Source organism: Leptidea sinapis, chromosome 9 (assembly GCF_905404315.1).
Source record: "Leptidea sinapis chromosome 9, ilLepSina1.1, whole genome shotgun sequence".
NCBI classification, from domain to species: Eukaryota; Metazoa; Arthropoda; class Insecta; order Lepidoptera; family Pieridae; genus Leptidea; species Leptidea sinapis.
Genome location: NC_066273.1, coordinates 14,124,284 through 14,151,195, shown reverse-complemented (window position 1 = coordinate 14,151,195; position 26,912 = coordinate 14,124,284). Strand labels below are relative to the sequence as shown.

Here is a 26,912-nt window from a genome sequence, read left to right as displayed (position 1 = left end):
ATTGCAAAAAAATTGTCTTGCTACAATCTCTTGCCACTTTTTCTCATTAAAACTCAACATTTTTCAAAGAGGTGGTAAATTAATTATTTAACCTAATAAATGAATGATAATTATATATATTTATTCAAACAAAACAAATCCTCTAACTATATTTATAATACTATGACTAATTATAATTAAAACTATCATTACGTGGAACCGTAGGTACCAAGAATACTAACAGCATTTCTGCGTTGGATAGCTAGGATGATCCGTTGACCGAAATAGCTGGTACCGCTGGGTTTCCAGCAGCCTTATTGAGGCGTGAATATAGTACTCTGTACATTCTACGTGCTTCTGGGCCCCACGGGCCGAGTGTCTCGACACCAAACGGCACAAATATGTATGATGACGCTTGCTGTCTTCGGTAGTCGAAGCAGCAGCCCCAGCACCAACTGACGTAACTTGGACATGGGAAGGAGAGAGACTGTCGAAGCTAGTCGCGTCCCACACCAGCGCCTTTCCACAAAATGAATAAAGCAATTTGTATTGATTTCAAGTCGTAGGAGTACGACTTCAAATCGATTATCACACTATATTAGCACATAATATTAGGCAGGGTGAACTGTGCATAATTTTGCACTAACGGGACAGACCATAAGTCTGTCCCAATTTCATTCAAAAAGTTAAGTCTTTTAAAATACTGTTACTTAAGAAGAGTTATTAGTTTTGGCCATTCTTTCGATTGGCATTATAAAAGTAGGGGTGTTTTTTTTACATTTAATTCGGTTCGATTCCCAGACGAGGCAAGTAATTTTTAGTAAAATCTTTGAATGCAGAATTACTAACTTTTAAAAATAACATAAAGTCTTCTTTCAGTAAAATAGCCTATCTTCGATATTTAATGTACTTTCCCTTCATGTCCCATAACTTTGGGACATCCTGTATATACCTTGTCTACATTAACGTTTTGTCATTTGTCGTCTCGAAAAAATATGACATTGTTTTTTTCGCTGACGACATTTCATTCGTTTATAACATTGACAGACACATCACAGAATTTATATAAAATTAGCCCGTCCTTGGAAAACAATTCTAATTGGTTGTAGGTAAATATTGTCACACAACGCTAGTAACACAAATGAAATGAATTCTCCCTACCTCATGTAAAAAAAAGTATCAAGAAGTATAATATCAATCGATACGAACTCAGTAGCAGAAAATATATCAAGTGTTTTTTCTGTTAGAGCCAGAGCCCGTGAACCCCAGACCTTCGTTATTTTATAAAAGCTGAAAGTTTGTTAACGCATGCTCCCAACACAGGTAAGAACCTTGGCCAATTATGAAGTTTGGACTTCAGTGGCTTTGGCATGTAAAAGGAATTAATACAGATCTAAATTCATCAAATATTAAAGTCTCATTTTCTGGTATTACTTTCAGAATATTATAAAAAATGACGTCAGTTGCCATCGTGGCAGCCCCTCGCCAGACACAAAATTATAATTCTACTTACGTTATAGTATAAAAGCTAATTTTTATATATAATACTTGGGTAATAAGTAGATGAAGTTTCCTCTTTAGCCAGAATATTTTGATAGTTCCTACCCCTTGCCAGACAAGCATGTAGGATAGCTGTAGGAGCAAGCTAATTAAGTTGTTGTAGTGTGCACTCGCCCTTATATTATGCTAGACATATAAGTATACTTTTCTACGTAATAAACGTTTAGTTATTACTCAGACATTGGTGTTTCACTTTTAGCCACGGTTTATTTAAAAAATATATTCGTTTCAAAAATACATATCAAGTTTATTATAACAATAATCATCTTCTAACTAATTACAAACAATATATACCTGTCTTGCCATAATATATATAGCCGCTCGCTGGGTCTTGTACTCAACGCACGGTCATTTGTCGAACCCCGCAAGTTACTTGCGTATTCCAGGGCTTCTCAACTATATCAATACTCAAACATGTTTACGTGCGGGTGGTGCAATGAGGAATCCAATGACGGGGCATTTTGCAGTACTTGTCAGCGGCATTATGACTTCCCCTGCGCCACGATCACAGAGTCTGGATACCGTTAACTGGGGAAAAACAAAGCGACGTGAAAGTGTCCACGGTGCAAGAGTAGTTAGCTCGTCGGTTAGTAGTCTTGAAACGGGAAGTATCTCACCCACTGTCATCACCCTCGAACAGCTTCATTGGCAGTTACTTACCACCACCAAGCAGTTAGCACCTCTCCGCAGCTTAGAAGAGGATGTGAAGATAATAAAGACTGATATAACGGAATTGAAAGAATCCCTCCAATTCGCGCATGATTCTATCTGAGGTTTCTCAGAAAGAGTTGATATCGTCGAGTCTGGTCTGAGTCAATTCCAACAACTAGCTGATGAAGTACCGAAGCTGCAGGCTGAGATTAATATACTAAATTTAGAGAAGAACGAGACGGACCACGGTTGAGACTAAATAATGTTGAAATTAAAGGCGTCCCGATCAAGACACATGAAAACCTTTTTGACATTACGTTACAAATTGGAACGCTTCTTGGTTGCACAATAAAAAAGGAACATTAACATGGTTACCAGAGTTCCCACATATCAGAAAGAAACTCCAAAACCAATTATTGTCTCATTCATTAATCGCTACGTTAAAGAAGATCTTGTGGCCGCTATGAGGCAACGTAGACTATGGGTAAAACACTCAAAAATATGGGCGAGAAATATCTGCATCCACGTAGCCAAATATACCGAGACCCGATTTTTCAAAGCTTATAATGAATTGTTCCCTTCAAATACCTTAGCACGCGCATCGCAGCTTTCCAGTGATTCTCGGAATGACATTCATTAAACTGACTCAGACAGCTCACCGCGTGGGCTATGTCTGGCCGTATATAAACTGCGACGTTCATAAGGCTTCCGATAAGACTTCTAAACTCTAGTTTTCTAACTTCTTCTCTGCCTTGTTCAGTTTGACTCCAGCTACTATCTGAGTTCCAACTGGCTTGCAGTCTGACACTTAAAATCGGTTCAAGATACTGCTGATATACTGCGACTGGTCAAGAGTAATTTTATCCTTCTCTTTGCACACTTTCATTCCCAGGAATTGATAGACTTGTCCTAAGTCTTTAATTTGAAATTACTTTTTCAACTGATTTTTAATGTCATTAGTTTCGGCATCCGACGAGGAAATAAAAGAATATTTTCGTAAGTACGCTATTTATTTTCTCATACCAACACTTAGCGGCTTGCTTCAGACCGTAGACGGATTTGTTTAACTTACATACCATATCTCCCTTCCCCTTTACAACAAATCCTTCTGGTTTCTGCATCACAACATCCCCGTGTAGATCGCCATTCAAAAATGCGGTTTTCACGTCTAACTGACTTTTATTTAAACCGTATTCGACGGCTACAGCGAAGAGCATCCTTATTGTCGAATAGCGAACGACAGGGGCAAAGGTTTCCTGGTAATCTACGCCGTACTTTTGCTTGAATCCTTTAGCAGAATTGCTTTTCGTTAGTCTCGCTAAAACTCGAGAACGGCTGGACCGATTTGGCTAATTTTGGTCTCAAATTATTTATGGAAGTCCAGAGAAGGTTTAAAAGGTGAATAAATAGGAAAATGCTGCTAAATTAAATAAAAACAACAAATTTGTTTTTCCTTTGATGTGTCCATACATAATTTCTATGAGAGAATTTATTGATGCACGGTTTGACAGTTCTGCTGTGGAACAATTTCATTATGATATTGACAAATAAAAACATTATTTGTCTGTCGGGTCAGCTAGTAGACAATAAGAATAGTGCTAATGGGCACATTCTTAGTTTTACTCTACATCAATTAAGTAAAATTAGCCTAAGGCTAGATTTAAAATGATAAAACTCAGGGTTTTTATCATACTTTTGCTATAAGCAGAATTAAAAATTATACTCATGTTAAATACAGTAAATATAAAAATTTGCCTTATTCAAGATGCCTACTATACGGTAGAATATACAGAGGATAAAGAAGTTATATATATTATATTACTATATATATATACATATATTACCAGCGGGAGGCTCCTTTGCACAGGATGCCGGCTAGATAAAGGGTACCACAAGTGCAGTTATTTATGCCTGAAGCAGTAATGTGTAAACATTACTGTGTTTCAGTCTGAAGGGCGACCTAGCTAGTGAAATTACTGGGCAAATGAGACTTAACATCTTACATCCCAAGTGCAATTGTAGTGCCACTCAGATTTTTGGGTTTTTCAAGAATCCTGAGCAGCACTGCATTGTAATGGGCAGGGTGTATCAATTACCATCAGCTGAACGTCCTGCTCGTCTTGTCCCTTATTTTCATAAAAAAAAGTTATTAATATGGAAAATAGATGCTCCTAATAATATATCATTTAAAGACTAGACATAGACATATAAAGATTAATTTATCATAAAGAGACTTATAATCTTTTAAATATAACATGAATATTAGTTATATTATTTTTGTTTATATAAAATGTACTGTAATTGAATTATATAGAATAATTTCGTGGGCTATCTTTGTGAGCACTATTGGATAATGTTGTAGGTATTTTGCGTATGCTATAACATGGTTTGTCATGCTCAATAAAATGGCATATCTGTCATCTTCTTCTGTCAAATATGTGTGACTCGTAAGATGGTTGGTCCATGTGTCAACTCGTGAATGAGTGCTATTAGTGGTGCCTGGTTGACTTGTTATAATTAAATATGTCATAGTATTTGTTTTATGTGATTGCTCATTATGACAGGAATCACACACAAACATGATGCAGCCAATACTAAATAATTTTATACAGTTTATTTCTGTATAAAATATTTGGTATTTAAAATATATTTTTAAATGTTAAAAAGTTTCATATATTGTAATTGAAATGATTTGTAAATCGATGGAAATGTAAATCTTGATATAAAAGAGTGGCAATGAGTTTCTTGCTACTTCTTCTCATTAGCTCAACCCTGAAGTAGCAGTAGATTCAAAAAGAAAAATATTTTTTTGACATTCATAAGTGTCATTTCCATGATTAGTGATTTTGATTTAATTTGCACATTACTAACAAATTTTTTACCTTTTTAAGTACTTATATTAAAAAAACTGTAAACTACTCATTGATTTTAAAGATTGGCTGTTGAGTTTCTTGTATGTTCTTCTCACAAGCTCTACTTTTTCCAAACATATGGTAGATTCAGTAATTTAAATTACTTAAATATTTTTAATGGCGATTCAAAAGGGCTCCGTTTATTTAATCACCACTTGATCTTAGCCTATTTGATAAAATGTTATTTGATGATAGCTTTAGACAGGAATTAAGACAAATACCGCTGCAACATAATATAGTTCTATATTAATTATACTGAATAAGAAACATAGGATGAAATAAAAACTAAAGTGCAGGTTATTTCATGTCTTTCACTAGAGTTTTCCAATATTAAAGCTCTTTGTTGTAATAGAAATTACTATCATAAGTCCATCTTCACAATTTCATCAGCTGTTTTTGACACTTCCGCCTTTGTAACATTTAACACTGGATTCTTCTTGATAACTTTTATTTCATTCTTTTTATTTTCCACTGGCTTATCTCTTTTAATATCAAGTAGTTGCTTATCAATTTCTGCAATCTTTTGCTTTATCTGAAACATTATAATTTATATGCAAACGTAAAATTATTAAGGTACCTATAGGTTGATGCAATGTTAACTAATATCTGAGAAATTTTTAGCACCTATTTTACTTTTACAATTCAACGAGTTTGAGGTTACCTAATATAATGTGAGTTTTACAATAACTTCTACAGCTTTTGCAATTTGAATGATATTTATCCAGAGGCGAATACTATTTTTATTTATGGGTTAGTATAGAGAAACAAAATAACAATACTTATATACTTACATTTTTCAAGCCTAAATTGACTGCCTTAGCCTTAGTTTTCTTCAAACTTTTGGCACCAGCCACTTTAAACACATTGCCTTTTGGACCTTTCTTCTTATCTTTTCCCATAATTATTTGTTAAGTATTTTAATATTCATACAGTAGTCAGTAATACAGCCTTTTTTCTATTTTTATAGAATAAACATAAATTTATTATAAAAAAAAATAATACCTACCTAGTAAGTTAGGTATTAAAAATTAGAGTTCACAGAACACTTACTACACACATACACATACATACATTAGGTACAGTCAAAGAGAATGATCATGAACACTACGTACAGGTAGTTTCTAAAGTACCTAAGTACACTGTACTTGGTGACTGTACAGAACTCGGAAGTTTCAAGAGTAGTACATAAGTAGGTACTCAGCCTGTTATCTAGACCTTTAGGCCAAGTCTTAAATATTTTTATTCGATTTATTATAATTTCCCAACTGTATTTTTGATGAATTTATATAGAGGCACGTAATAGGATCTATTTTTCAACATATCACTCAGGCGGCGGGAGGGATCTTGCACTGTCAATTGATTTTGCACTAATTTCACTGACAAGAATCAATCTGTCAAACGAAAAGCACTCACATATAAATATGAAATGTTCGATATCACCAACAGAATTACTGCATTAGGTGCAGTAGCTACTCTCCACTATGCCCAACCGAGCCAGGTGGGCCGGAACGATGGAGTAATCAAAACGCAGTCTGTTTATAGTCGTAATAAAGTCCCGACTGGCCTGATTCCAAGGTTATTTCAAGATTTCAACCACATGCGATCCGATATACGATACGCCGTCCACCACCACCTTGAAACGGCGCAGCCGGCTTTGTGTTTCCATACGGAGACGCAGATATCTCGACATAGCGATACGTCATATTTAACGTACCCCGGGTACAAAATTGAGCATAATTTCTTGCCTCGTGCCGGGGTATGTGTGTACGTTACGGAGGATATCTGCTGTCGCCGTCTCGGCAATTTTGAGGGTAGGGACCTGACTACTCTCTGGCTCCGCGTAGATTTAGAGGACCGCGTCCGCATCTATGCGTGTGTCTACAGGTCCCATAGTGGTAACGCAGAAACCGATCATCTCATGGGCTGCGTTCAAGCGGCAATTGACGACGTACTTGCACAGATCCCCTCCGCTGAAATCGTAGTCTTGGGTGATTTCAACGGGCACAAAGCCGATTGGCTTGGATCACGTACCACAGACTACGCAGGGCGATCTGTGTATAATTTTGTATTGGCGTATTTCAATTGGTTGAGTCGCCAACGCGGCTCCCAGATGTGGATAGCCACATGCCGTCCTTATTAGATCTTCTGCTCACTACACATCCCGATAGTTACCAGGTCTCTGTCGACGCCCCTCTCGGAACGTCTGACCATTGCCTGGTCAGGAGTGTAGTGCCTATCCGACGCCAACGTCGCAGACCACCAGCGTCGCGACCCGCCGCGTTTGGCACTACAAGTCAGCAGATTGGGATAGGATGCGTTCCTTTTTTGCATCCTACCCTTGGGGCAAGGTTTGTTTCCCTTCGGATGATCCTAGTGCCTGCGCCGTTGCAGTAGCCGATGTGATACTGCAGGGCATGGATATTTTTATACCAAGCTCTGTAGTACCGATCGGTGGCAGATCACAGCCCTGGTTCGATGCGTCAGTTAAAGCAGCATCTGACTCAAAAAACAAGCGTATCGAACTTGGGTTGCGGCGCTGAGCTCAAAGGATCCGAACTGCAAAGTTCTGAAGAGGAAATATAACCGTGCCTCCAGATTTTTTAAACAGCAAATCACCCGTGCGAATTCGAAGCACGTCGTCAAAATTGGCGAGCAGCTTTCCAGTTACCCGACCGGAACACGCAAGTTCTGGTCGTTGCCGAAAGCTGCTCTTGGTAACTTCAACCAGCCGTCCATGCCGCCCTGGCCCATACGGCAAAAGAGAAAGCCGATCTCCTGTGCACTCTTTTTGCCTCCAACTCGACTCTTGACGACAACGGAAAAACACCGCCGTCCATCCCGCGGTGTCAGAGCTCTATGCCTGAAGTACAGTTCAGACAGAAACCTGTTCGGCGAGCTCTGTTTTCGTTGGACGTCAGGAAGTCGAGCGGGCCGGATGGCATTTCTTCAATTGTGCTTAGAACGTGTGCCCCTGAGTTGACGCCGGTGCTAACGCGTTTATTCCGGCACTCTTATTCAAAAGGCGTAGTCCCTGACTCATGGAAGTCAGCCCTTGTCCATCCAATCCAAAAAAAAGGAGACAGTTCGGATCCGGCAAACTACAGGCCTATTGCTATTACCTGCCTGCTCTCCAAGATCATGGAGAGCATAATTAACCGCCAGGTCTTGGTATACCTTGAGGGTCACCAGTTGATCAACGACCGACAGTACGGCTTTTGACATGGTCGGTTGACTGGCGATCTTCTGGTATACCTAACACATAGATGGGCGGTGGCTATTGAAAGCAAGGGGGAAGGCCTGGCGGTTGGCCTGGATATAGTGAAGGCCTTTGATCGTGTATGGCACAAGGCGCTCCTCTCAAAACTTTCATCATTTGGGGTTCCCGAGAGCTTATGCAAGTGGACCTCCAGCTTCCTCCCTGGGTGCAGCATACAGGTCGTTATCGATGGTTATTGCTCAAATCCCAAGCCCGTGAACGATGGAGTGTCCCAAGGCTTTCTGCTATCTCCCACACTGTTTCTTCTGCGTATCAATTATATGTTGGACACCTCCAACATATATTGCTATGCAGACGACAGCACTGGTGATGCCGTATACACGGACCATGCAGGTCTCCCTCGGGAAATCGTCGACCAGTGCCGGGAGAAACATGTGTTTTATATGGAGTCCTCTCTTGAGAAGGTCGCGGAATGGGGTAAATTGAACCTTGTCCATTTTAACCCACAGAAGACTCAAGTTTGCCCGTTTACCACTAAAAAAACCCCATTTGCCGTATCACCGCTCTTCGACAACACTTCCCTTAAAGCCTCGCCTAGTATCGGAATACTGGGTCACGATAACCTCGAGCAATTGCCGATTCCGTGGCCATCTGGAGGGCAAAGCCAAATTGGCTTCCAAGAAGCTGGGGGTCATTATTAGATCACGGCAATACTTCAATCCGGCCCACATTCTAGCGCTCTACAAAGCGCAGGTCCAGCCACACATGGAGTATTGCTGTCATCTCTGGTCTGGCGCACCCCAGTATCAGCTGGATCCATTTGTCCGCGTGCAACGCAGAGAAGCTCGAATTGTCGGGGACCCAGTGCTCTGTGAACGGCTGGATCTCTTGGCATTGCGTAGAGACGTCGCTTCATTGTGTGTCTTTTACCGCATTTATCACGGGGAGTGTTCCAAAGAGCTGTTTAACCTGATTCCTGCCGCCGAATTCTACTTTCGCATGACATGCCACAAGTTAGAATATCATCCCCACCATCTGGATGTGTGGCGGTCCTCCACATTGCGATTTTCAAGGAGCTTTCTTCCTCGTACTACAAAGCTGTGGAATGAGCTTCCTTGTGCGGTTTTTCCGGGACGATACGACATGGGTACCTTCAAAAAAAGCGCGTACACCTTCCTTAAAGGCCGGCAACGCTCTTGTGATTCCTCAGGTGTTGCAAGAGAATGTGGGTGGCGGTGATTACTTAAGACCAGGACTTAATTCCATAAAAAAAAATGCACTGCGACCACTGTACAGTGTGACGTCAATTTAGTATACTGTGAAGCCGTTCCTTTATAGCCAGTTATATTGGTTAGTTATACTATTCAAAACGGAACGCATTCCCGTATAATGTCAGCCGCATTTTTGACGCAGTTTTCAAATGAGTGTATAAAAGTTTTCTAGTTCATAAAAAAAAACAGTTGTTGGAGTACTGTCAAATTAAAAATATTTGTGATTAAACTGTAGGTATTGTTTATAAAACGTTAGGCACTCGAGTGGTTTTGACTGATCACGTGATCAAAGTACTGCGAGTACCTTACTTCGAAAACGCCAGTGCTCACAGTAGAATATGGAGGCGATTTATGACGGCATATATTTCCCTAGGGTACTGCAGTATACTGGAAGTCCATAACGGAACGAATTTTTCTACAGTGTTAGCACTGTGCAGTGCTTGCAGTGCATATCGGAACATACCCTAAATTCGTTGTCAGCTTATGTAAATGCAATAGTCTGTGTCGTGTGGTATGTTTTCGTTCTGAACGATTTGTTCAACGTTATAGACAACAACCTCCCGTATTTTAATAATAACTGAATTCCCACCAAATCACTCAATTACGTATTAATAATGAGAATTTTTTCAATTAGAATTTAAATTAAATAGTATTGCCAGTTGGGAGTCAATGAACTGGGTCCAAACAAAAAAATTGCATACGTGAAAGTGATAGTAGATTTTGTAGTGTATCTCGCTTTCTCTCAATAGCAATTTAATTTATGTGTCTCTGTCGCATTATTATTATTATTTTAGTGACGCGTCTATTGTTCATCTTCTATCTACGCGGCTACCTTTGCTGAATATAGAATTGTAGTAGTGTAGTAGTAGTATAAGTAGAAATTTATTTTTTTATATTATAAATTGAAACTAAATCAGATAACTACAGACAGCTGAAAGCTATATACATTTCACAGTTTCAAACACTTTGGAAAATTTTGAGGGTTTTATCAGTATAACAGCATTTAAACTACGTTTGCAAGAGATGCAGATAAAAAATTGAATTTGAATTGAATGCAAAGAAAAAATTCAATTGAAACACTTCGACTTACTTTGTGTAATTTAACTCATTCAATCATTTAAGGCTAAGATTTTCTGGCGTTCCTCTTAAACTCCAAAGCTCTTAATTGAGCGAAGCTGAGTGGAGCTCCCAATTGATTTCTGTGCAAAAATTGTTTCTCGGCCATCTCTGGACCGATTTAAAAATAAATTGAGCTCATAGAAAGCTTTTGAAATTTTCTAGGTTATTGTTGGCAGAATTTTAAATTTCGAATTGATTCAATTATCTTATATCTTTAAACGAGCAATTCTTGTATATATATATATACATATATAATCTGAATCTCGGAAACGTCTCCAACGATTTTCATAAAATTAAGTATGCAGGGGATTTCGGGGGTGATAAATCGATCTAGCTAGGTTTTGAATGAGAAACAGCTACAATAACATTAGAATACAAAGGTAAATTTCGCCACTATATACAAGACTATTATAGCTCAGATGGGACATTGGGTGATCCGGAAAGCAGAAGACCCCGGTTCGAATCCAGATGTCCTATTAGTTTTTATTTTTGTTCAAGTTTTGTACATTCTTAAAAATCCGAGCAAGGCTCGGTCGTCCGGATATTTATAATTAAAATCAAACATGCTTTCCAAATTATTCTAAATTTGCACGCGTAATTTATATTTATTAAAAAATTGAGCCGATTGATCAAAGCACAATAAATTTTAATTGTAACACTGCTGCCAATCGAGAATGATTTGACTGCCAGGTTCGTAGTTATTGAATTTGCAAATCAGCACAAGTTTCTCATGTGACCAAATAACGCGCTAATTCCTCATGTTTAATATGGCGCCAAATTCCAAAAGATTCTTTTTATTGTTTTTGTTTGGATTAATTTTGGATTTGTTTTTTTTTGTACACAGACTTAGTTTACCACGCTTCGCTCAAATATAGGCCGCAGCGAAGCGGTACGACAAGCGATAATTAAACGCGACAATAAAAAAAATACTTAACTTTACTTATGTTAATGGCTGCATGGCTCTGCCTTTGCCTTTACCATTAATGAGAAGAAGAAGAAAAAAATTATTGTAAACAAACTTGTAAATTTTGCAAGTAGGTTCCAACTCCGACAACATGAATTAACCAATTGTAATAAATGTGAATGATTATCAAACTAATTAAAAGAATACTCTACAATTGTCAGTACGTAAAACGCAGAAAAAGTACTTACATACGTATTTTTAAACCTATTCGATAGTAGCACACGTTATACTCTATATAACGCTAAAAAGCGCAGACAATTAATGGTGTAAGCAATAACCAATTACCAAATTATATAATTTTATGAGATTGAGTTTCATCTAAAGCCGGCAAAATTAATTACTATTCTCAATTTGAGGATATTCCGATCATGGCAAAGGTATGTACCTAATGAAACTAGTTATTAACTTGTTTGGTGAGATCTGGAAACCAACATATCTGGTTTTTAATCAATTCAAATGAACTTCACGATAAGTCTTAAATATGATATAATATATAGATATAAATTTAATACAAGTGTTAAGCATATAAGTTGTGTGTTGAAATGGGTGAGAAACTTGAAGAAAAGGTAAATTTTGTATTATAGACTTCTAAAAGATTTTTACCAAGACCAAGCTATTCTAGAATAGCTTCATGTTCTATTTTGAGCATTAACAATGACAAATAAAGCCAAAATATATTTTCAAACAATATTTTTAGTTTAAACCAAACTATTATATAATACATGGTGCTTAAATATTTTTAAATCATGTTTATTTTTATTTGCAGCCAGTTCTCTACTCATACTGGCGCAGCTCTTGTTCATGGAGAGTTCGCATTGCTTTGAATTTAAAAGAAATACCATATGATATTAAAGCAGTGAGTCTGATTAAGGGAGGTGGGGAGCAACACTGCAATGAATACAGGGAAGTCAATCCTATGGAGCAAGTTCCTTCCCTAATCATCGGTAATTTTTCTCATACAGTTTCTGTTCAATTGGACGTAATTCCTGAAAAACGTTCCAAGCCACATACTTCACTTTTTAAAAAATTTGGTGTTTAAAGTTTTATAAATATTAGTGTATTCCATACAAGTGGGTTGGACTACTAAGTCATAATGTCATTTAAAGAGTGACAGTAGGGCTGCCATTTTTTGTCAGTCAGTTCATATGAATCACATGACCAGTTTTGTGTTCTTAACTAAATTTCAACATGATTGTGGTTTGAAATGTTTTTCTGGAATTACTTCCAATTATTTTAAAAAGAAGCAAACATGGCTTATAATATGAATTCTAACTGTAAAGCCTAAGTTTATCTAAAAGGGTCACTGGATTATATACACGCAAAAATGAGATATAATGAAAAAAAGGGTTGTAGAGGCATCTGAATTGTGCTATTCTATGTTTTAATTTTAATCAAAGTAAAATACATTTTAAAACAGCCTGAGTTTCTTTGATTATATAATATATCAGAAAAACCGTAAGTAATAATCTTATTACTAACATATCTATGTACAATGTCTTCACAAACGCTATATGGGCAAGTTGGCACTGGCGGGAGCAACATTCTTATATGCCATAATCCAGATAAATATCTAATAAAATTTTGAAAAAATAATTAAAATATGAATTGTCATGAAGAAGTTATAATCTCCAAATAGTCAGAGTCCAGATTTAAGAGTTACTATTGTAGTCATTGTTTATTTTTAATTTAGCAAATATGTTATAAATTTTGTTATGTATTTTATAATTAATCTTACAGATGGACAAACACTGATAGAATCTTTGAGTATAATGCATTATATAGAAGAAACTAGACCTCAACGATCCCTAATGCCTCAGGACTGCTACAAAAGAGCCAAAGTCAGAGAAATATGTGAGGTATTATTAAAAAAGAACTAATTTATAACTTTTAATAAGACACCATTGAATCTGTTTTTCTGTTTTAGATAATTACAATAGTGGTAACCGTAATAATAAAGTTTCAATTTTTTCCAGCATGAGGAAAGTTTTTGAATTAGATTTTATATAATTAACTGAAAATTTACATGAATTCAAAAACAGATGATAGTTAACCTTTAGATTTTGGCACAGGATTTGATTTATTTTTTAGTTTATTATGTTATACTTAAATTCTATATTTACAAATATTAAATCTAATCTAGATTCCCTTTTTTTATTTATTATTGTCAATTTATGGAGCCGGCATCATGTCATTTCCTCTAAAAGTAAAAGCACTATTCAAGTTTGTTTAAATAGAGGAGAATACTTGTTTTCTTCAAATTATTCCCAATATATACTAAATCATAGGGAAACACCCCAATTTTCCTTATTTTGATGAAGAAAATAAGAAGAAACAAGAATGAGCATACAAACATATTTTAATTTTATTAATAATAATATTTTATTTTAATTAAGATGCATGTGTGCTTGTGAATTACTGCTTCTTGTAATGAATAGTGGTTCCGGTCATTTTTTTAACTAATTTCTATTAATGATTTCATGCAGTGTCATGCCAAGCATTCACATATTTTAATATGTGTTGGGTTGATGCAGCAAATTCCTTATTATTCTTAAGTTAATTGTTTTTTATTAACTTATCAAGTTAGTTAAAAATACATAGCTGATCAAGAATTTTAGTCGCATAACTTTGCACAAAAAATACTTCTCATAAGTGTAGGTAAATAATAATAAGATTTTTTAGACATTTATAAGTGTCATTCAAAAATAAATAAAATCCCTTATAGCCCTGGTACAAGATGTGATGAAATAAAATATTATTTAATTCATTAACTCTGCAATTAATGGAATTTTAATATTTCAGGTGATATGTTCAGGTATACAACCGTTACAGAACTTGATAGTTTTGATCCATGTAGGTGAAGAAAAGAAGAAAGAATGGGCTCAACATTGGATTACAAGAGGCTTTCGTGCAGTTGAGAAACTGTTGTCTTCCATCGCAGGGAAATATTGTGTTGGGGATGAAATAACACTTGCAGATTGCTGTCTTGTACCACAAGTATTTAATGCCAGAAGGTAAAATATATATAGAAATTATAGAAAAATATATAAATAGAGTTTGGCCATTAGTTGTGTTACAAATATTAGGCATTTATTTTTTTAATAATGTAATCTAAATAAAACTTGTGAAGTTTCTAAGGAGCTATGAGCCTGGGGTGTGCATACAATATAGACATTAAGGTAGTGCCTACCATGTTAAGAATTCCGCTTGATACTAAAATCCTATGGTAGGCAGTCTCGAGATTGCATATTCGTGTGCATTTCATACAACTTATTATTATTATTTGTATTCGTTACAGTTTTATTATTTTTTTTAATAAACAGTGTAACATATTCTGCAAGCTATAAAAAAAGGTCTTTATATGTCATTTTTTCCATGAGTTTTCATGACAACAAAAGCAGCAATATAAAATGACTTCGTAGAAAATATTAGAAGAATTGGTAAAAGTGAATTTTTATATAATATAGCCCAGTAGTTAGTGACCCTGCCTACTGAGCTAGACGTCCCGGTAGGTGCAAACATTTATATAATGAATATGGATATTTGGTAATGAGTCATGGATGTTTATACGTATTTATGTATGTTTAAGTAAATATATATAGTATTCAGTATATCATGCTGTGCCTAGTTTGGGACAAGATAATTTGTGAAATAGTGTTTTAATATTATTATTATACATATAGGCTACTCATTATATTGTTTAAGTGCATTTGGGTTATGATAGAGAAATTTCAAGCCACTTTGCGTTATGAGGCTACTTCTTCCTAGATGACACAAACTAAAGTATAAGGCTGATCAAATACGATGGGCACACTGAAATGATCGGGAATAGAATATTTCGGATTGAGTTACAATAAAACCTTTTTTTGAATTTGTATACTGGCCTCTTAAAATCTTAATGACATTCATACAATAATTTAAAAAAAAAGTTTACAAACATAAACTATGTTTGTTTAAAGTTGACTCGTCGTTAAGAGAACTGGAGCTCACGCGTGAACATTTCCTTGCCATAATTTATCACAATTTTCGTCGCGGCTTATCTGAAGATAAATGTCTCAGCGAACTTGTTTCGATTTATGATGTTGAAGCGCCAAGTCAAACGACAATATACCGCTGGTATGCCGAGTTCCGACGCGGTCGTGTGTCTCTCAGCATTCTCATTTCATTCTGTATATTGACGATATACCAGTGGGAGGCTCCTTTGTACAGGATGCCGGCTGGATTATGGGTACCAGAACGGCGCCTATTTCTGCCGTGAAGCAGTAATGTGTGAGCATTACTGTGTTTTGGTCTGAAGGGCGCCGTGGTTAGTGAAATTACTGGGCAAACGAGACTTAACATCTTATGTCTCACGTACGAGCGCAATTGTGGTGCCGATCAGAATTTATGGGATTTTCAAGAATCCTAAGCGGCACTACATTGTTATGAGCAGGGCTTATCAAATGAGCCTCCCGCTCGCCTCGTCCTTTATTGTCCACTACCACCCATTACATTATTGTAATTAATATTAACCTCGACAATATAGCTATCTGAAATGGCGGGAAATAATCAAACTTTCTCATGAATGGCGTTTGGTTCGCTTATGAAGAATGAACGAAATAAATTTGTCTGTGGTCCGCGGTGTGAGAAAGAGATGACGCTCTACATTGGTTGCATAAGTTTGTCTCTCTTACTCGAACCATATGCGTTGCGTTTCGAAATCTAAAATGATATGATTTTAGAAAATACAAAAAATAAATTTTAAAATTCCGCTTTATAGTGTCAAATTATAAACCATTAAGCCCTTTTTTGTACTTATTTAATAATATAAATATAGTTCTTTGCATTACAAATTAAATGTTTGCTTCGGTGTTTTCGTAAAATAACGAGTTATGAACTCACCTCCATTGATATTTGATTTGACAGAAGCACAGAGTACATTTTTTTTAATTTGTTCTTGCGGACAGGCTAGCCCGGGCCCTTACTGCCTCGTCTTAAGTATTTTCATTTTCGGTATTTATTCTCAGTTTGTTGTACAAAAAAGTCAAATAAAGTATTCTCATCTCATCTTTCATCAATAAAATTTTCCTTTTCTGTATGTTTTCACTATTTTTTAAAAGTTATTAACAACACGATTCACTTTCCTCTAAGGAAGTAGCAACTTTTTTCGAATCGCTCACTTTGACACTTAAGCTATCCAGTTTAGGTTGAAATATTAGTTCATGGTACGAATGAATGAACGAACTAAAACATTTTGCGATTGAATTTCCGACTTGATTTGACGTCAACCTAAATTAGATAGCTCTAATCACGTCGTGGTACGAAATAGCAAAGCAGTTTATTTTAGGTTGTCAATTGAATCGTAATAAGAGATCATGGTAGGCCCGCTGATTACACAAAAGAGTCACAAGCTTGACTTCTGCAAACAAACATAAAAAATTACTTGTTGTAAAGGTTGTAGCTACTTAGGTATGTTTAAAATTTTCATTTATCCCTTTTTTCACTGTTATTATCAATGTATTTTACTTCTCAATTTCAGGTTCCACGTCGACCTAAGGCCTTTTCCAATAATACTACGTATCGACAGGGAGTTGGAGAACCATCCAGCATTCCGTGCTGCCCATCCATCAGCTCAACCAGACTGCCCTCCTGAAGCAGCTAAATAAACATATTTGACAGAGGAAGTTTTTGTTAATAGATCAATTTAGATTTGAACACATTCCATGTACTTATATAATTTGGATTTTATGTATTTAATATTATTTAGTGTTGTTATTTTTTTTCTTTGTTATATTATTATTCTAAATATAAAAGGAATTTATTAGAAATATTGTATTTGAAATGATTAAAATTTATACTTAAAATACTGTAAGGGGTTGACACCAGGGGTGGTTTGATTTAGCTTGACTAATTCGTAGGTAATTAGACATTTTGCATGCTTTGAAGAATGAAAAAGTTGGAGAATTTTGTTTTAGGGTAGTGCAGCACAACTTTATTGAGTGGTTTTGCAAACATATTTTATTGCATCATTGCTTAGGTTGACTGGGAAATTTAAACACTTATGGCCATACAAATTCACCTGGTATAAAGTTATAACTGAGAATAAGCAAATAATATGCAAAATGTTGATTATAATTATGAAAACACTGTTACTCAATGATAGTTTTAAAGTTCTCCGAATGTGAGACAGAGTCCAAATAAACCAATAATAACCAAAATGTCTATTTGTAAAAGGCATAAAAGGCATTTATTTTCTCAAAATTGATTCCTTTAGAATAGGCCTTTTTGATGTCATTTTTAATATACTAGATACTACTACCGCTTCGGAAACAAATGGCGCTCTGAGCATTCTTTTCTTTGCGCTCTTTTCTATAAAAATATACAATAGTGTACAGTCATTTTGCATATTCTTGGTTTGTTCTCAGGTTTAACTTTATACCAAGTTTATTTGTAAGGCCGTTAGCCTTTTGATGGGGCCATTGTGTGTTGGTCTTACTCCAATCAGCCCAGGCCCTCCCGGACTGCTTTAGGCGTCCAGAAGAGATGCTGGAAATCGGAGGGTTTGTGCCCCTGGTTCAGCCTTCATGCATCCCCTGCACAAAGGGCTGTCAGTCACAGCTATAGTAAATTAAGACGCTTGTTTAAGTGACCGTAGCCGGTTATAATACGTACAATCTTGCGTATTTTGTCCCTGTATTGTCTGATCACGTTGCGGGCAGACCTCTTTGATCCCACAGGAACTGCGATCTTTGTTTGCCGGCATGCTTTACTATTTCTCCCTAAAATTATATAGGTAACACCCAAACTCGGGGAGAGTACAATTTTCGGTCGTTGGAATTTAATTTAATTTTAATGGTAATTTCCTCTTGTTTGTGATGAGGTAAGGTTCTGCCTATTGTTTTGGATTTTTGTCATTGATGTTCGTCACACCATTTTTTGTACAATCTGAAAGGCTGAACCAATGTTTTTAATGGAATTAAAATAGTTTTATAGTTATTGGTGTGTCGAAATATCAGTCACTATATTTTAACTTGACGTCGGTGCCAACTTTCTTTGGTAATAGGCGTTGTTCAGGATTCATGGCAGTCGGCTCTTGTACTTAAGTATTTCTTATTCTTAAAAAGATGACGGCTCGGATGCAGCAACAGCTTTACCTCAAAAGATTGGTTTCTAATTTTCTGGCCTGACCAGCACCATTTACCCTGATTCTTGATAGCAAACTCAAGCACCGAGTTCCATGCCATTTGAATTATCAAGGATAAATTGTCTATTACTTACCACCATAGAAATCTTAATAAGAAGGTAGGTATTAAAAGTGACATAATTAATTACTATAATTATAATTAATGACTTAAAGATCTCCAGCTAGTAAGTAGTGATTTAGTATTAAGTGCTGCATTATAGGTACCTTCAATTTTTGTACTGTTATGTATATGCAACAGTCATCCCGTAAGGAATTAGTACTATTAATAGTTCTATTATCTTCTCATTTCGATTGTGCATAAAACCAATCTATTAACAAGAATCCATCTGCGATATTCCCAAGTCATAATATGAGTGCCGTTAAAATAAGCGGATTGAATCATTTTTCTTTCAATTTCTATTCTATAAAAAAACTGACCTTTGCCATACTTATCGAAAGAAAATAATCTTTCATATTATTTTCGCGTGTTGAATCGGAAAATATATTATAGTTAGTGGTGTTTGTAGGCTTAGTGTGTTAATGTATAGTCGTGAATTGTACCTTAAGATATTTTCATGTCATGCTTTTAATTAAGAAAATTACACACAATAATTATCTGTAAGTACGTATTGTGCCATTTTAAACTTTATTAATTGGTAAGATGAATAAGCATTCAATTTGTGACCTTTTTTACTCTAATATTAAACAACTGAAAGATAAAGTTGAGAGTTTTATTTAAGTACTCGCTGACCCGACAGACGCTGTTCTTTTAATAGAAAATAATAGATATCTACCTATTCGGGAATAATAAAGACTAAAGCCATCGGAAATCAATGTACGTAATCAACATTAATGAGTTAAACGTATTTCTGAATTGTTTAAAATGATAAGGATTAATATCGTATTTTGTATACAGCTTTATAATTGCCAAAAATTTTTTAAGTATTAAAATGGATATAGCCTATATGTTTATCTCATAAGGATAGCATACCTTATGTGATAAACATATGGCGTCGGGAACTTTTCTGTAGACCTATATAAAATACTCAATTCCACCATACATACACGGCAATACTTCAAGCCGGCCCACATTCTAGCGCTCTACAAAGCGCAGGTCCGGCTACACATGGAGTATTGCTGTCATCTCTGGTCTGGCGCACCCCAGTATCTGCTCGGTCCATTTGACCGCGTGCAACGTAGAGCAGCTCGAATTGTCGGGTACCTCCTATTCAGGTACGTTCGTTTGTCCTCCTATTCCATAAAAAAAAATACATTATTTCATTATATCTCAAATGGTTTTCGTTAAAAGAAAACGGCTTTTTCCCAGACGGCTTATTTTTTTCCGACGCCTCTTAAAAAATATCATTAATGTGTACAAATATGTATACAAAAACTTAATAAATTATATACTAAAACCTTCCTCGAGAACCACGCTATTCGTTGGTGAAGACAGCATATAAAACGGGACAGCAGTTTTTGAGTTTATCGTGAACAGACACGCGGCGGAGTAGGTACTTTGTTCTATAATATGTTGTGATATAAGGCGTAAAAGACATATATCTTCTCAAAATTGTAACCAATTCTTTTTAATGGCAATTAAAGCCACCTGCTCTGAAAGAAATGGATGGCGCCCTGAGGGAAGAGTGGTCGCAAAAAATAACGCTCTTTTTTGAAAAATACGACATTGTACCTACTAATTTGCTATTGCTACTCCCAGGTGATCTGATCGTTTAGATATCCTGCAAATGAGTAGTAAGATTTACTGAGCTTTTTTTTAATAAATTCTTTAAATTTATTTACGTAGGGATAACGTCAGGACTACGACTGGCACTATTATCAGGCCTGTCTCACTCCCCGGGTAGGTATCGAAATCGTAAGTAGGTACCTACGTGCGCGGCGTCTGCACAGTGCACAGTACGCCAGCCAGTAGGGACTCACGAGAAGGGATGGCAATCCGAAATCGATTCCTCAGACCAAATAAATCGATTTTGTAAATGTTGTAGGTACTGAGTCGATTCAGTAAATCGATATTTGTACCCTTGAAAGTTGACATTTGATTTTTTTTTCGTTTTGGTGGATTGACTGGAAGAAGTCAAAAATTTACTATCAGCTGTCAAAGATATTACTACATATTTTAAGCATAATACAAATGCTGCTGACTTTAAAGAAATCTTAAGATCGCCAAAAGAAGCCCATCAGGCTGATTCAGTCTGTATGTACTAGATGGAATTCTGTTTTTTATCAATTGGAACAATTTGTTGAGTTAAATGAAATTATTGCGCCAATATTACTCAAGTATTCTAAAGCGTCGGTGCTTTGGTAATTTTAACTGCAGAGCAGTTAGAATATACAAAAGTTCTTATAACTATATTGAGAACATTAGAAGTAATAATTAAAGAAATATCGGGAGAAGTCTAGTCAGTAAAATTATACCAATCGTATCTTGTCTGACTGAAACATATAAACATCAACTGATATTGGTGCTAAAACAAAAACTTTAATTATGAACAGTTTAAAGAAAAGCGACAATTTTAGATCCTAGATTTAAAAACAAAACATTTTGCTGACCCTGTAGCCTGTTCTCGAGCAATAAATGGAATAAATACTTCAATTTAAGATATTCAATCACAGCAACAATTTCCACAAAATAATAGTGAAGAATTCGACGCAATAGAAGAGACTGATTTAAAGAAAGGAATTTGGGATTTTCATAAGTTGCTTGTCAAAAAGCAAATCTCTACAATACACTGGAAAGTCGGGGCTTAAACGAAGAATTTAAACATTATTTATCACTGGCAGTTCTGCACCTAAAGTATGATCCCATACTTTACTGGCAAGACCTTTCCTTTCGAGCGCCTTTTTTCAATTGCTGGCAATATTGCAAGTGATGAGCGGAACCGATTGTATCCCAGTAGACTTGACAGAATGTTGTTTTTAAAAAGCTTTGATATAAAGCATTGGGAACTATAAGCTGTATTATCTATTTACTTAACTTTTTAATATAACAAACATAGAAAAATAACGCTTAGAACGTGAGTAGGCCCGAAATGAAGCAGTTTCAATGTGGTCGTTTATGACCACATACGTTCCCCGCCGCATCAGTGTCATTCTGTCAACTTCCAGGACAATCAGTGCGCGAAATTTAATTGAAAAATGACTTAATGTGCAGTGAAAGGGTGTAACAAAGCGTCTTATAATAAAAATTATGATAAGAAAATCACATTTCACACCTAAATACAATTTCACAACTTTTAATTTAAGCTAATACATTCGTCAAAACAGCAAAATATTTTTTAAGCAAAACAGACGCCATTAAAAAAATATGTTGCCATAGCTATGAATGTATTATATACCCCGAGTTCTTCCGCTGGGATAGTTTTTTGTTTTTATTGGCAGATATTGATAGGAAGCTATAATATACGACACCACATGATGTTATAAGTACCTATTCAAAGTCAAAGTCAAATAATCTCAATTCAATTAGGCGTAAACTAAGCGCTTTGAATAGTCACTATAAATATTTCTTTTAAATTACTGAATTTACCATATTATGTTCGGAAAAAGTTGAGTTCGTGAGAACATTAACGGCCACTCTTTTTAACCGACTTCAAAAAAGGAGGCGGTTCTCAATACGTCGGTATGTTTTTGAAGTGAAACTTCTTTATCGGCGTATGAGGATAATTTTAAAGCAAATCGTCACGATTTTCGGATACTGCGGCTGCGGTGAAAAATTCTTTTGGGGCTATACGTATGTATGGTGGTTATAACGATAACGCTAATACTAAACAACTTATAGGCATCTTTCGGAAATTGTTGTGCCACATGGAACTAAAATCGTAAAAGAATTTTTCACTGCAGCCATCTTCGATTTAAAAAATAATCCCAAAATCGTTCTTTGCGCCATCGTGGACCTCGGATACGATATCCATTTTGTTGAAATCATAATTGTGCATGGCAGCCATCTTGGATTTCAAAAATGATCCCGAATTCGTTCTCTGCGCCCTCGAGAACCTCGGATATCATATTGTTGAAATCATAATTTTGCATGGCGGCCATCTTAGATTTAAAAAATTATCCCAAATTCGATCTCCGCACCCTAGAAAACCTCAGATATAGCTGGGAACGGCGCCTCTGTCGTCTCGCTTTTTCGTTTCATCGAGTTTCAAAAAACGACGATTCCAAAGAACTTCTTTGCTTATACTTCAAAAATTTTTGCAACAATAATTAAATACGTGATGTTTTTATTAAATTCTTTATTTTTATTTTATTTATTCTTTTTATTACATATAATCTAGTATTTCTTACAATTTACTGATTTAGGGAAATGTCTATTCACTTGCAACATTATTTGCCTGTCTGCATGCGTGTTGGCAAATGGAAGAATGGAAGTACGTGGATGCTCACGCACACATTAAATACAATGTTACTTCTATATTGACAGAAACTATGAAACTATCGTTCTGAGCGTTATTATTCTATCGTAACAAATACATTTAGAAAATAAATGTTTTCTGTTATACCTGATTTGGTATTTTGATATGGTAATAAAAATAATTGTTATTATCGCATTCCCTCAACCGAAAAATCTCTGATTTTACTGATATGAGGTCCCAGAGATTTTTTTATTAATTGTTTATTTATCCCAGATAATAAGGTATCATTCTTGTTGAAAAAATAGAGGGGCTGTAGACAGTAGAATTCATTTTGGCAAGAAAAGTATTTTGGCATTGACAGCTAATGTCAATAATGTCAGCTAACTGTCATTTGTCAAATGTATTTATCGAGCGTTCAGCGCAATAGCAGCCGGCAGCCAGCTTTGGTTGCGAGTCGCAATCGTATATTGGCGTATGGTTGGACGGGCTTACTGATTACAATACGAATTTGCATTAATTTTTGTTGATCAAAGATACACTAAAAGTGAGATGAAATAGCATAAAATAATTTTTATTATCAGTGAGATATTTGTGTATGAAGTGAAAAGTTAAAAATGCGTACAGTGTTATGTTTAGTTATCAAATAACAATGCAAGTTGTGTTTGAAACCTAGGGCAGTGTTGTGAAAGTTATATTCTGTTTTGTCGGTGCCGATATAAAATGACCGATAAAAACAAATCCGAGAAGATGACTAATACTTCGAAACCTGTTCCGATGAAACTTTTTGCGGCCTGGGAAGTCGACAGGACACCTTCAAATTGTATTCCAAGGTAGGTATTCGAAGCCATAATATAGATCTTATCCGTACTTTATTAAACAATTTTACTTTTGTTATATTAACATATTAAAAAAAAATTTAAGATTTGAGAGAGAAATTTATTTATTCCAACTTCAAAATGAATTAAGTATTTTATAATTTTGTAATATATCATTGTACTTAATTATTTTGTTTCTTCGATTTTATATTTATTTATATAACAAATTGTAGTAAATTTTAATAAAATACTCTTATTAATATTCAAATGCTTACTTAGGCATTTTTTAATACATATTTACTACATTAACACAATATACATATTTTTAATACATTAACACAATTTTTATTGTTTTGATATTCTTCATATTAACAATGCCTGTGTCTCATTCAAATTATAAATTTATGTCTATTACCTGCGAGCACAAATTAGACTGCTTTTCAAAGGATAAATGAAGTCATCATATATCATGCTTTTTCAGAAACCAGTAAAAAGGTTACTTATTTACTTGATTAACAGATGGGTAAACAGATATTTTTATTATTTATTTTATTTACCCATAGGATACTTCCCATGGACCTAGAATAAAATGATTAGAGTATAATATATATGTACATATAATTTATGACTGAGAAAGCAACAAAATATAAATCCAAAATATTTTACCAATTGGTACAAATCTATTAGTCACTTGCAAGATTGTAGCTTAAAAAATTTTAGAACTATCTTGTGGATAGTTCACCACAGGCTCAGCACCAAAGTTATTTTACAGTATATTGAAAACCGTAGAACCTAGATAAGATTATAAATTATACACCTAACTTATAAGAGCATACCTTATAGGCTGGCATCGGATCTCTTGACACCTGTTGCTGCAGATGTCCATTGGTGGTTGCCTCCCCATTTCCAATCTCATGAACCTATTGCCCATTTGCCCCCTCTAGTATGATATATAATATATAAAAATGTAGTTTTTCTATATATATATATATATATAGAAAAACTATATTTTTTAATCCAGTTATTACTAATTTAGCTGGTACTTGAAGATAAATTTAAGGTTTATGTTGAAGAAGAAGATCACCACCATAAACCAACATAACCTAAGTAGAAAACAATTCCATGTACATTTTGATACACAAATAAGTCATAGAAGTTAGTAGTAAATAATCTTCTAGAATAATTATTGTAAGTCACAATAAATTTAACAAATAAGGAGATTAAGGGTTTGTAATATTCTGAAAGAGTTTCTACACATGATTGCCAACTTGTAGGTAGAAACATGATTACATTGCTGTAGAAATTAGTAGATTTTTGTGGTCTAGTTGTCATGATAAAACACTACCGACTACACCCTTTATATTGATCAATTCTGGTGACTTTATCTCAACTTCTTATTTGTAGTAGAGATCAAAATCGTTGCTTGGTTTCATTAAATCTCAATAAAGAATCTCAAATGAGTACACATTAAGTTAGTAAAAGAACCCTTTGTTTCAGTGAAACCTAACAAATATACACAAATAAATTCATAAAAATCAGTCAAGCTGTTTCAGAGTAGTTTGGTGACAAACACTGAGACTTGTATATGTTAGAAGATATGATATTCAGGGCTAGTAGAACTAGGGCAGGCTTCACTGTGGATTTTTAAGTCAAATTTGATAAAAATTCCACATACAAATTCACTAGTTTTGTAAATCGCTGATATACATGTAGGTATGTTTATTTCCTACCAGAAGCAGGTTTATACATATCCTTGTGTTTCTTAACCATTCGTCCCTTATTTTATACCTTTACCCCCTCATTCATAATAGGCTGCTAACTTAAAGCAGTGCTAATTCTCACTCTGTCTTCTTCTAATGACCTAAGTCAGAATGATAAAAAACACTCTTAAGCGACTGGTTAAGGTAAGATCCTTTGTCACTTCATAATTACTGTTATACAGGGACAGGTAATTCTAAAAGTGGAATCAATTTACATTGCGTTTATTAATTTATAGTAAATGTATAAATTTAAAAAAAATCCAGGAACTTTTGTATTTAAATATCAATTTGCAATCCCAGCCCTTGAGGCTCCGTGACTTGCATTTGAATTGACTCAGAACAAGTAATTGTTTATGTAAACTGAAGAATGAATATTGATGTACTGAGCAGAAAGTCCAGATCCATAAAGTGAAATTCGTGAGTCATTTGCGAGGCACCGCCGGTTATGCAAATGCATTGAGATATATCAGTATTTTATTGTTTGTAAAGACGCGGTCTTGTTTACGACGCAAACATCACCGCTTTAAACCGCGACCGTAAAATACTGTTACATAGTTACTGTCGCTTCCGTATTCCAATATACGCAGCGTAATCGAAAATAAATAAGTTGTTGATAATTTATAATATATGTAATAATTAAGTCATTTGTTTTCAGTTTAGGCACGTTTTAATGTTACATAGTCTTAAATGTTCCACAAAATCTGCAAATCGTTTGCCGTGTCTATATTTTATTTCAAATGTTTATGAATAAACTACAGGATTATGGTGTTTATCTATCGATCTACACATACCTATATAGGTATAATAATCTTAACAATATAAAAACAGCTATATTGAATATTTTTAAAATGTAAAAAAATGTGCCGTATATTCTACAAACAATGCCGTAGTAACGTAGCTAAAAAAGTAGTTTATATCATTTTTGTCTGTATGTCCGGGCAAAATACAAAAACTGCTGAATAGGTAGATTTAATTCAAATTTTACTTTATATACAAGAGGGACAACATATTTAAAACAGAAACTGTATTATCGCTGCGTTCACGCAGACAACGCTGCGGGCAGTAGCTAGTATACTTTTATACGACGTAATAATAATTATAAAAATCTCTTGTTTTGGTGGAAATACAAGTT

General features: G+C 35.1%; 3 protein-coding genes across 4 annotated transcripts in view; 2 read left to right on the top strand and 1 right to left on the bottom strand.

Annotated features, from left to right (window-relative positions):
• Positions 1-5,326: 5,326 nt before the first annotated feature.
• Positions 5,327-6,473, bottom strand: LOC126965919 (uncharacterized). The gene is made up of 2 exons (XM_050809711.1): positions 5,894-6,473; positions 5,327-5,634 (listed from the first exon to the last, which is right to left on the bottom strand). Exons 1-2 carry the CDS (start codon positions 5,999-6,001, stop codon positions 5,464-5,466), a joined length of 279 nt encoding a protein of 92 aa, XP_050665668.1. The 5' UTR covers positions 6,002-6,473; the 3' UTR covers positions 5,327-5,463.
• A 5,251-nt stretch (positions 6,474-11,724) lies between these two features.
• LOC126965917 (probable maleylacetoacetate isomerase 2) lies at positions 11,725-19,553 on the top strand. Of its 2 annotated transcripts, none has more exons than XM_050809707.1 (5): positions 11,725-12,050; positions 12,440-12,617; positions 13,411-13,529; positions 14,473-14,684; positions 17,189-19,553. In XM_050809707.1, the coding sequence occupies exons 1-5, from the start codon at positions 12,042-12,044 to the stop codon at positions 17,313-17,315; spliced, it is 645 nt and encodes a 214-aa protein (XP_050665664.1). In that variant the 5' UTR covers positions 11,725-12,041; the 3' UTR covers positions 17,316-19,553. The 2 variants fall into 2 exon arrangements, with proteins under 2 accessions (XP_050665664.1, XP_050665663.1); XM_050809706.1 differs by lacking the exon at positions 11,725-12,050 and adding an exon at positions 12,110-12,239.
• Positions 19,554-23,629: 4,076 nt separating this feature from the next.
• Positions 23,630-26,912, top strand: part of LOC126965898 (phosphofurin acidic cluster sorting protein 1) — a 167,572-nt gene continuing 164,289 nt past the window's right edge. The window contains exon 1 of the mRNA XM_050809668.1: positions 23,630-24,035. Within this exon, the coding sequence (XP_050665625.1) occupies positions 23,926-24,035 (110 nt within the window). The 5' untranslated portion in view covers positions 23,630-23,925. The remainder of the gene's footprint in view (positions 24,036-26,912) is intronic.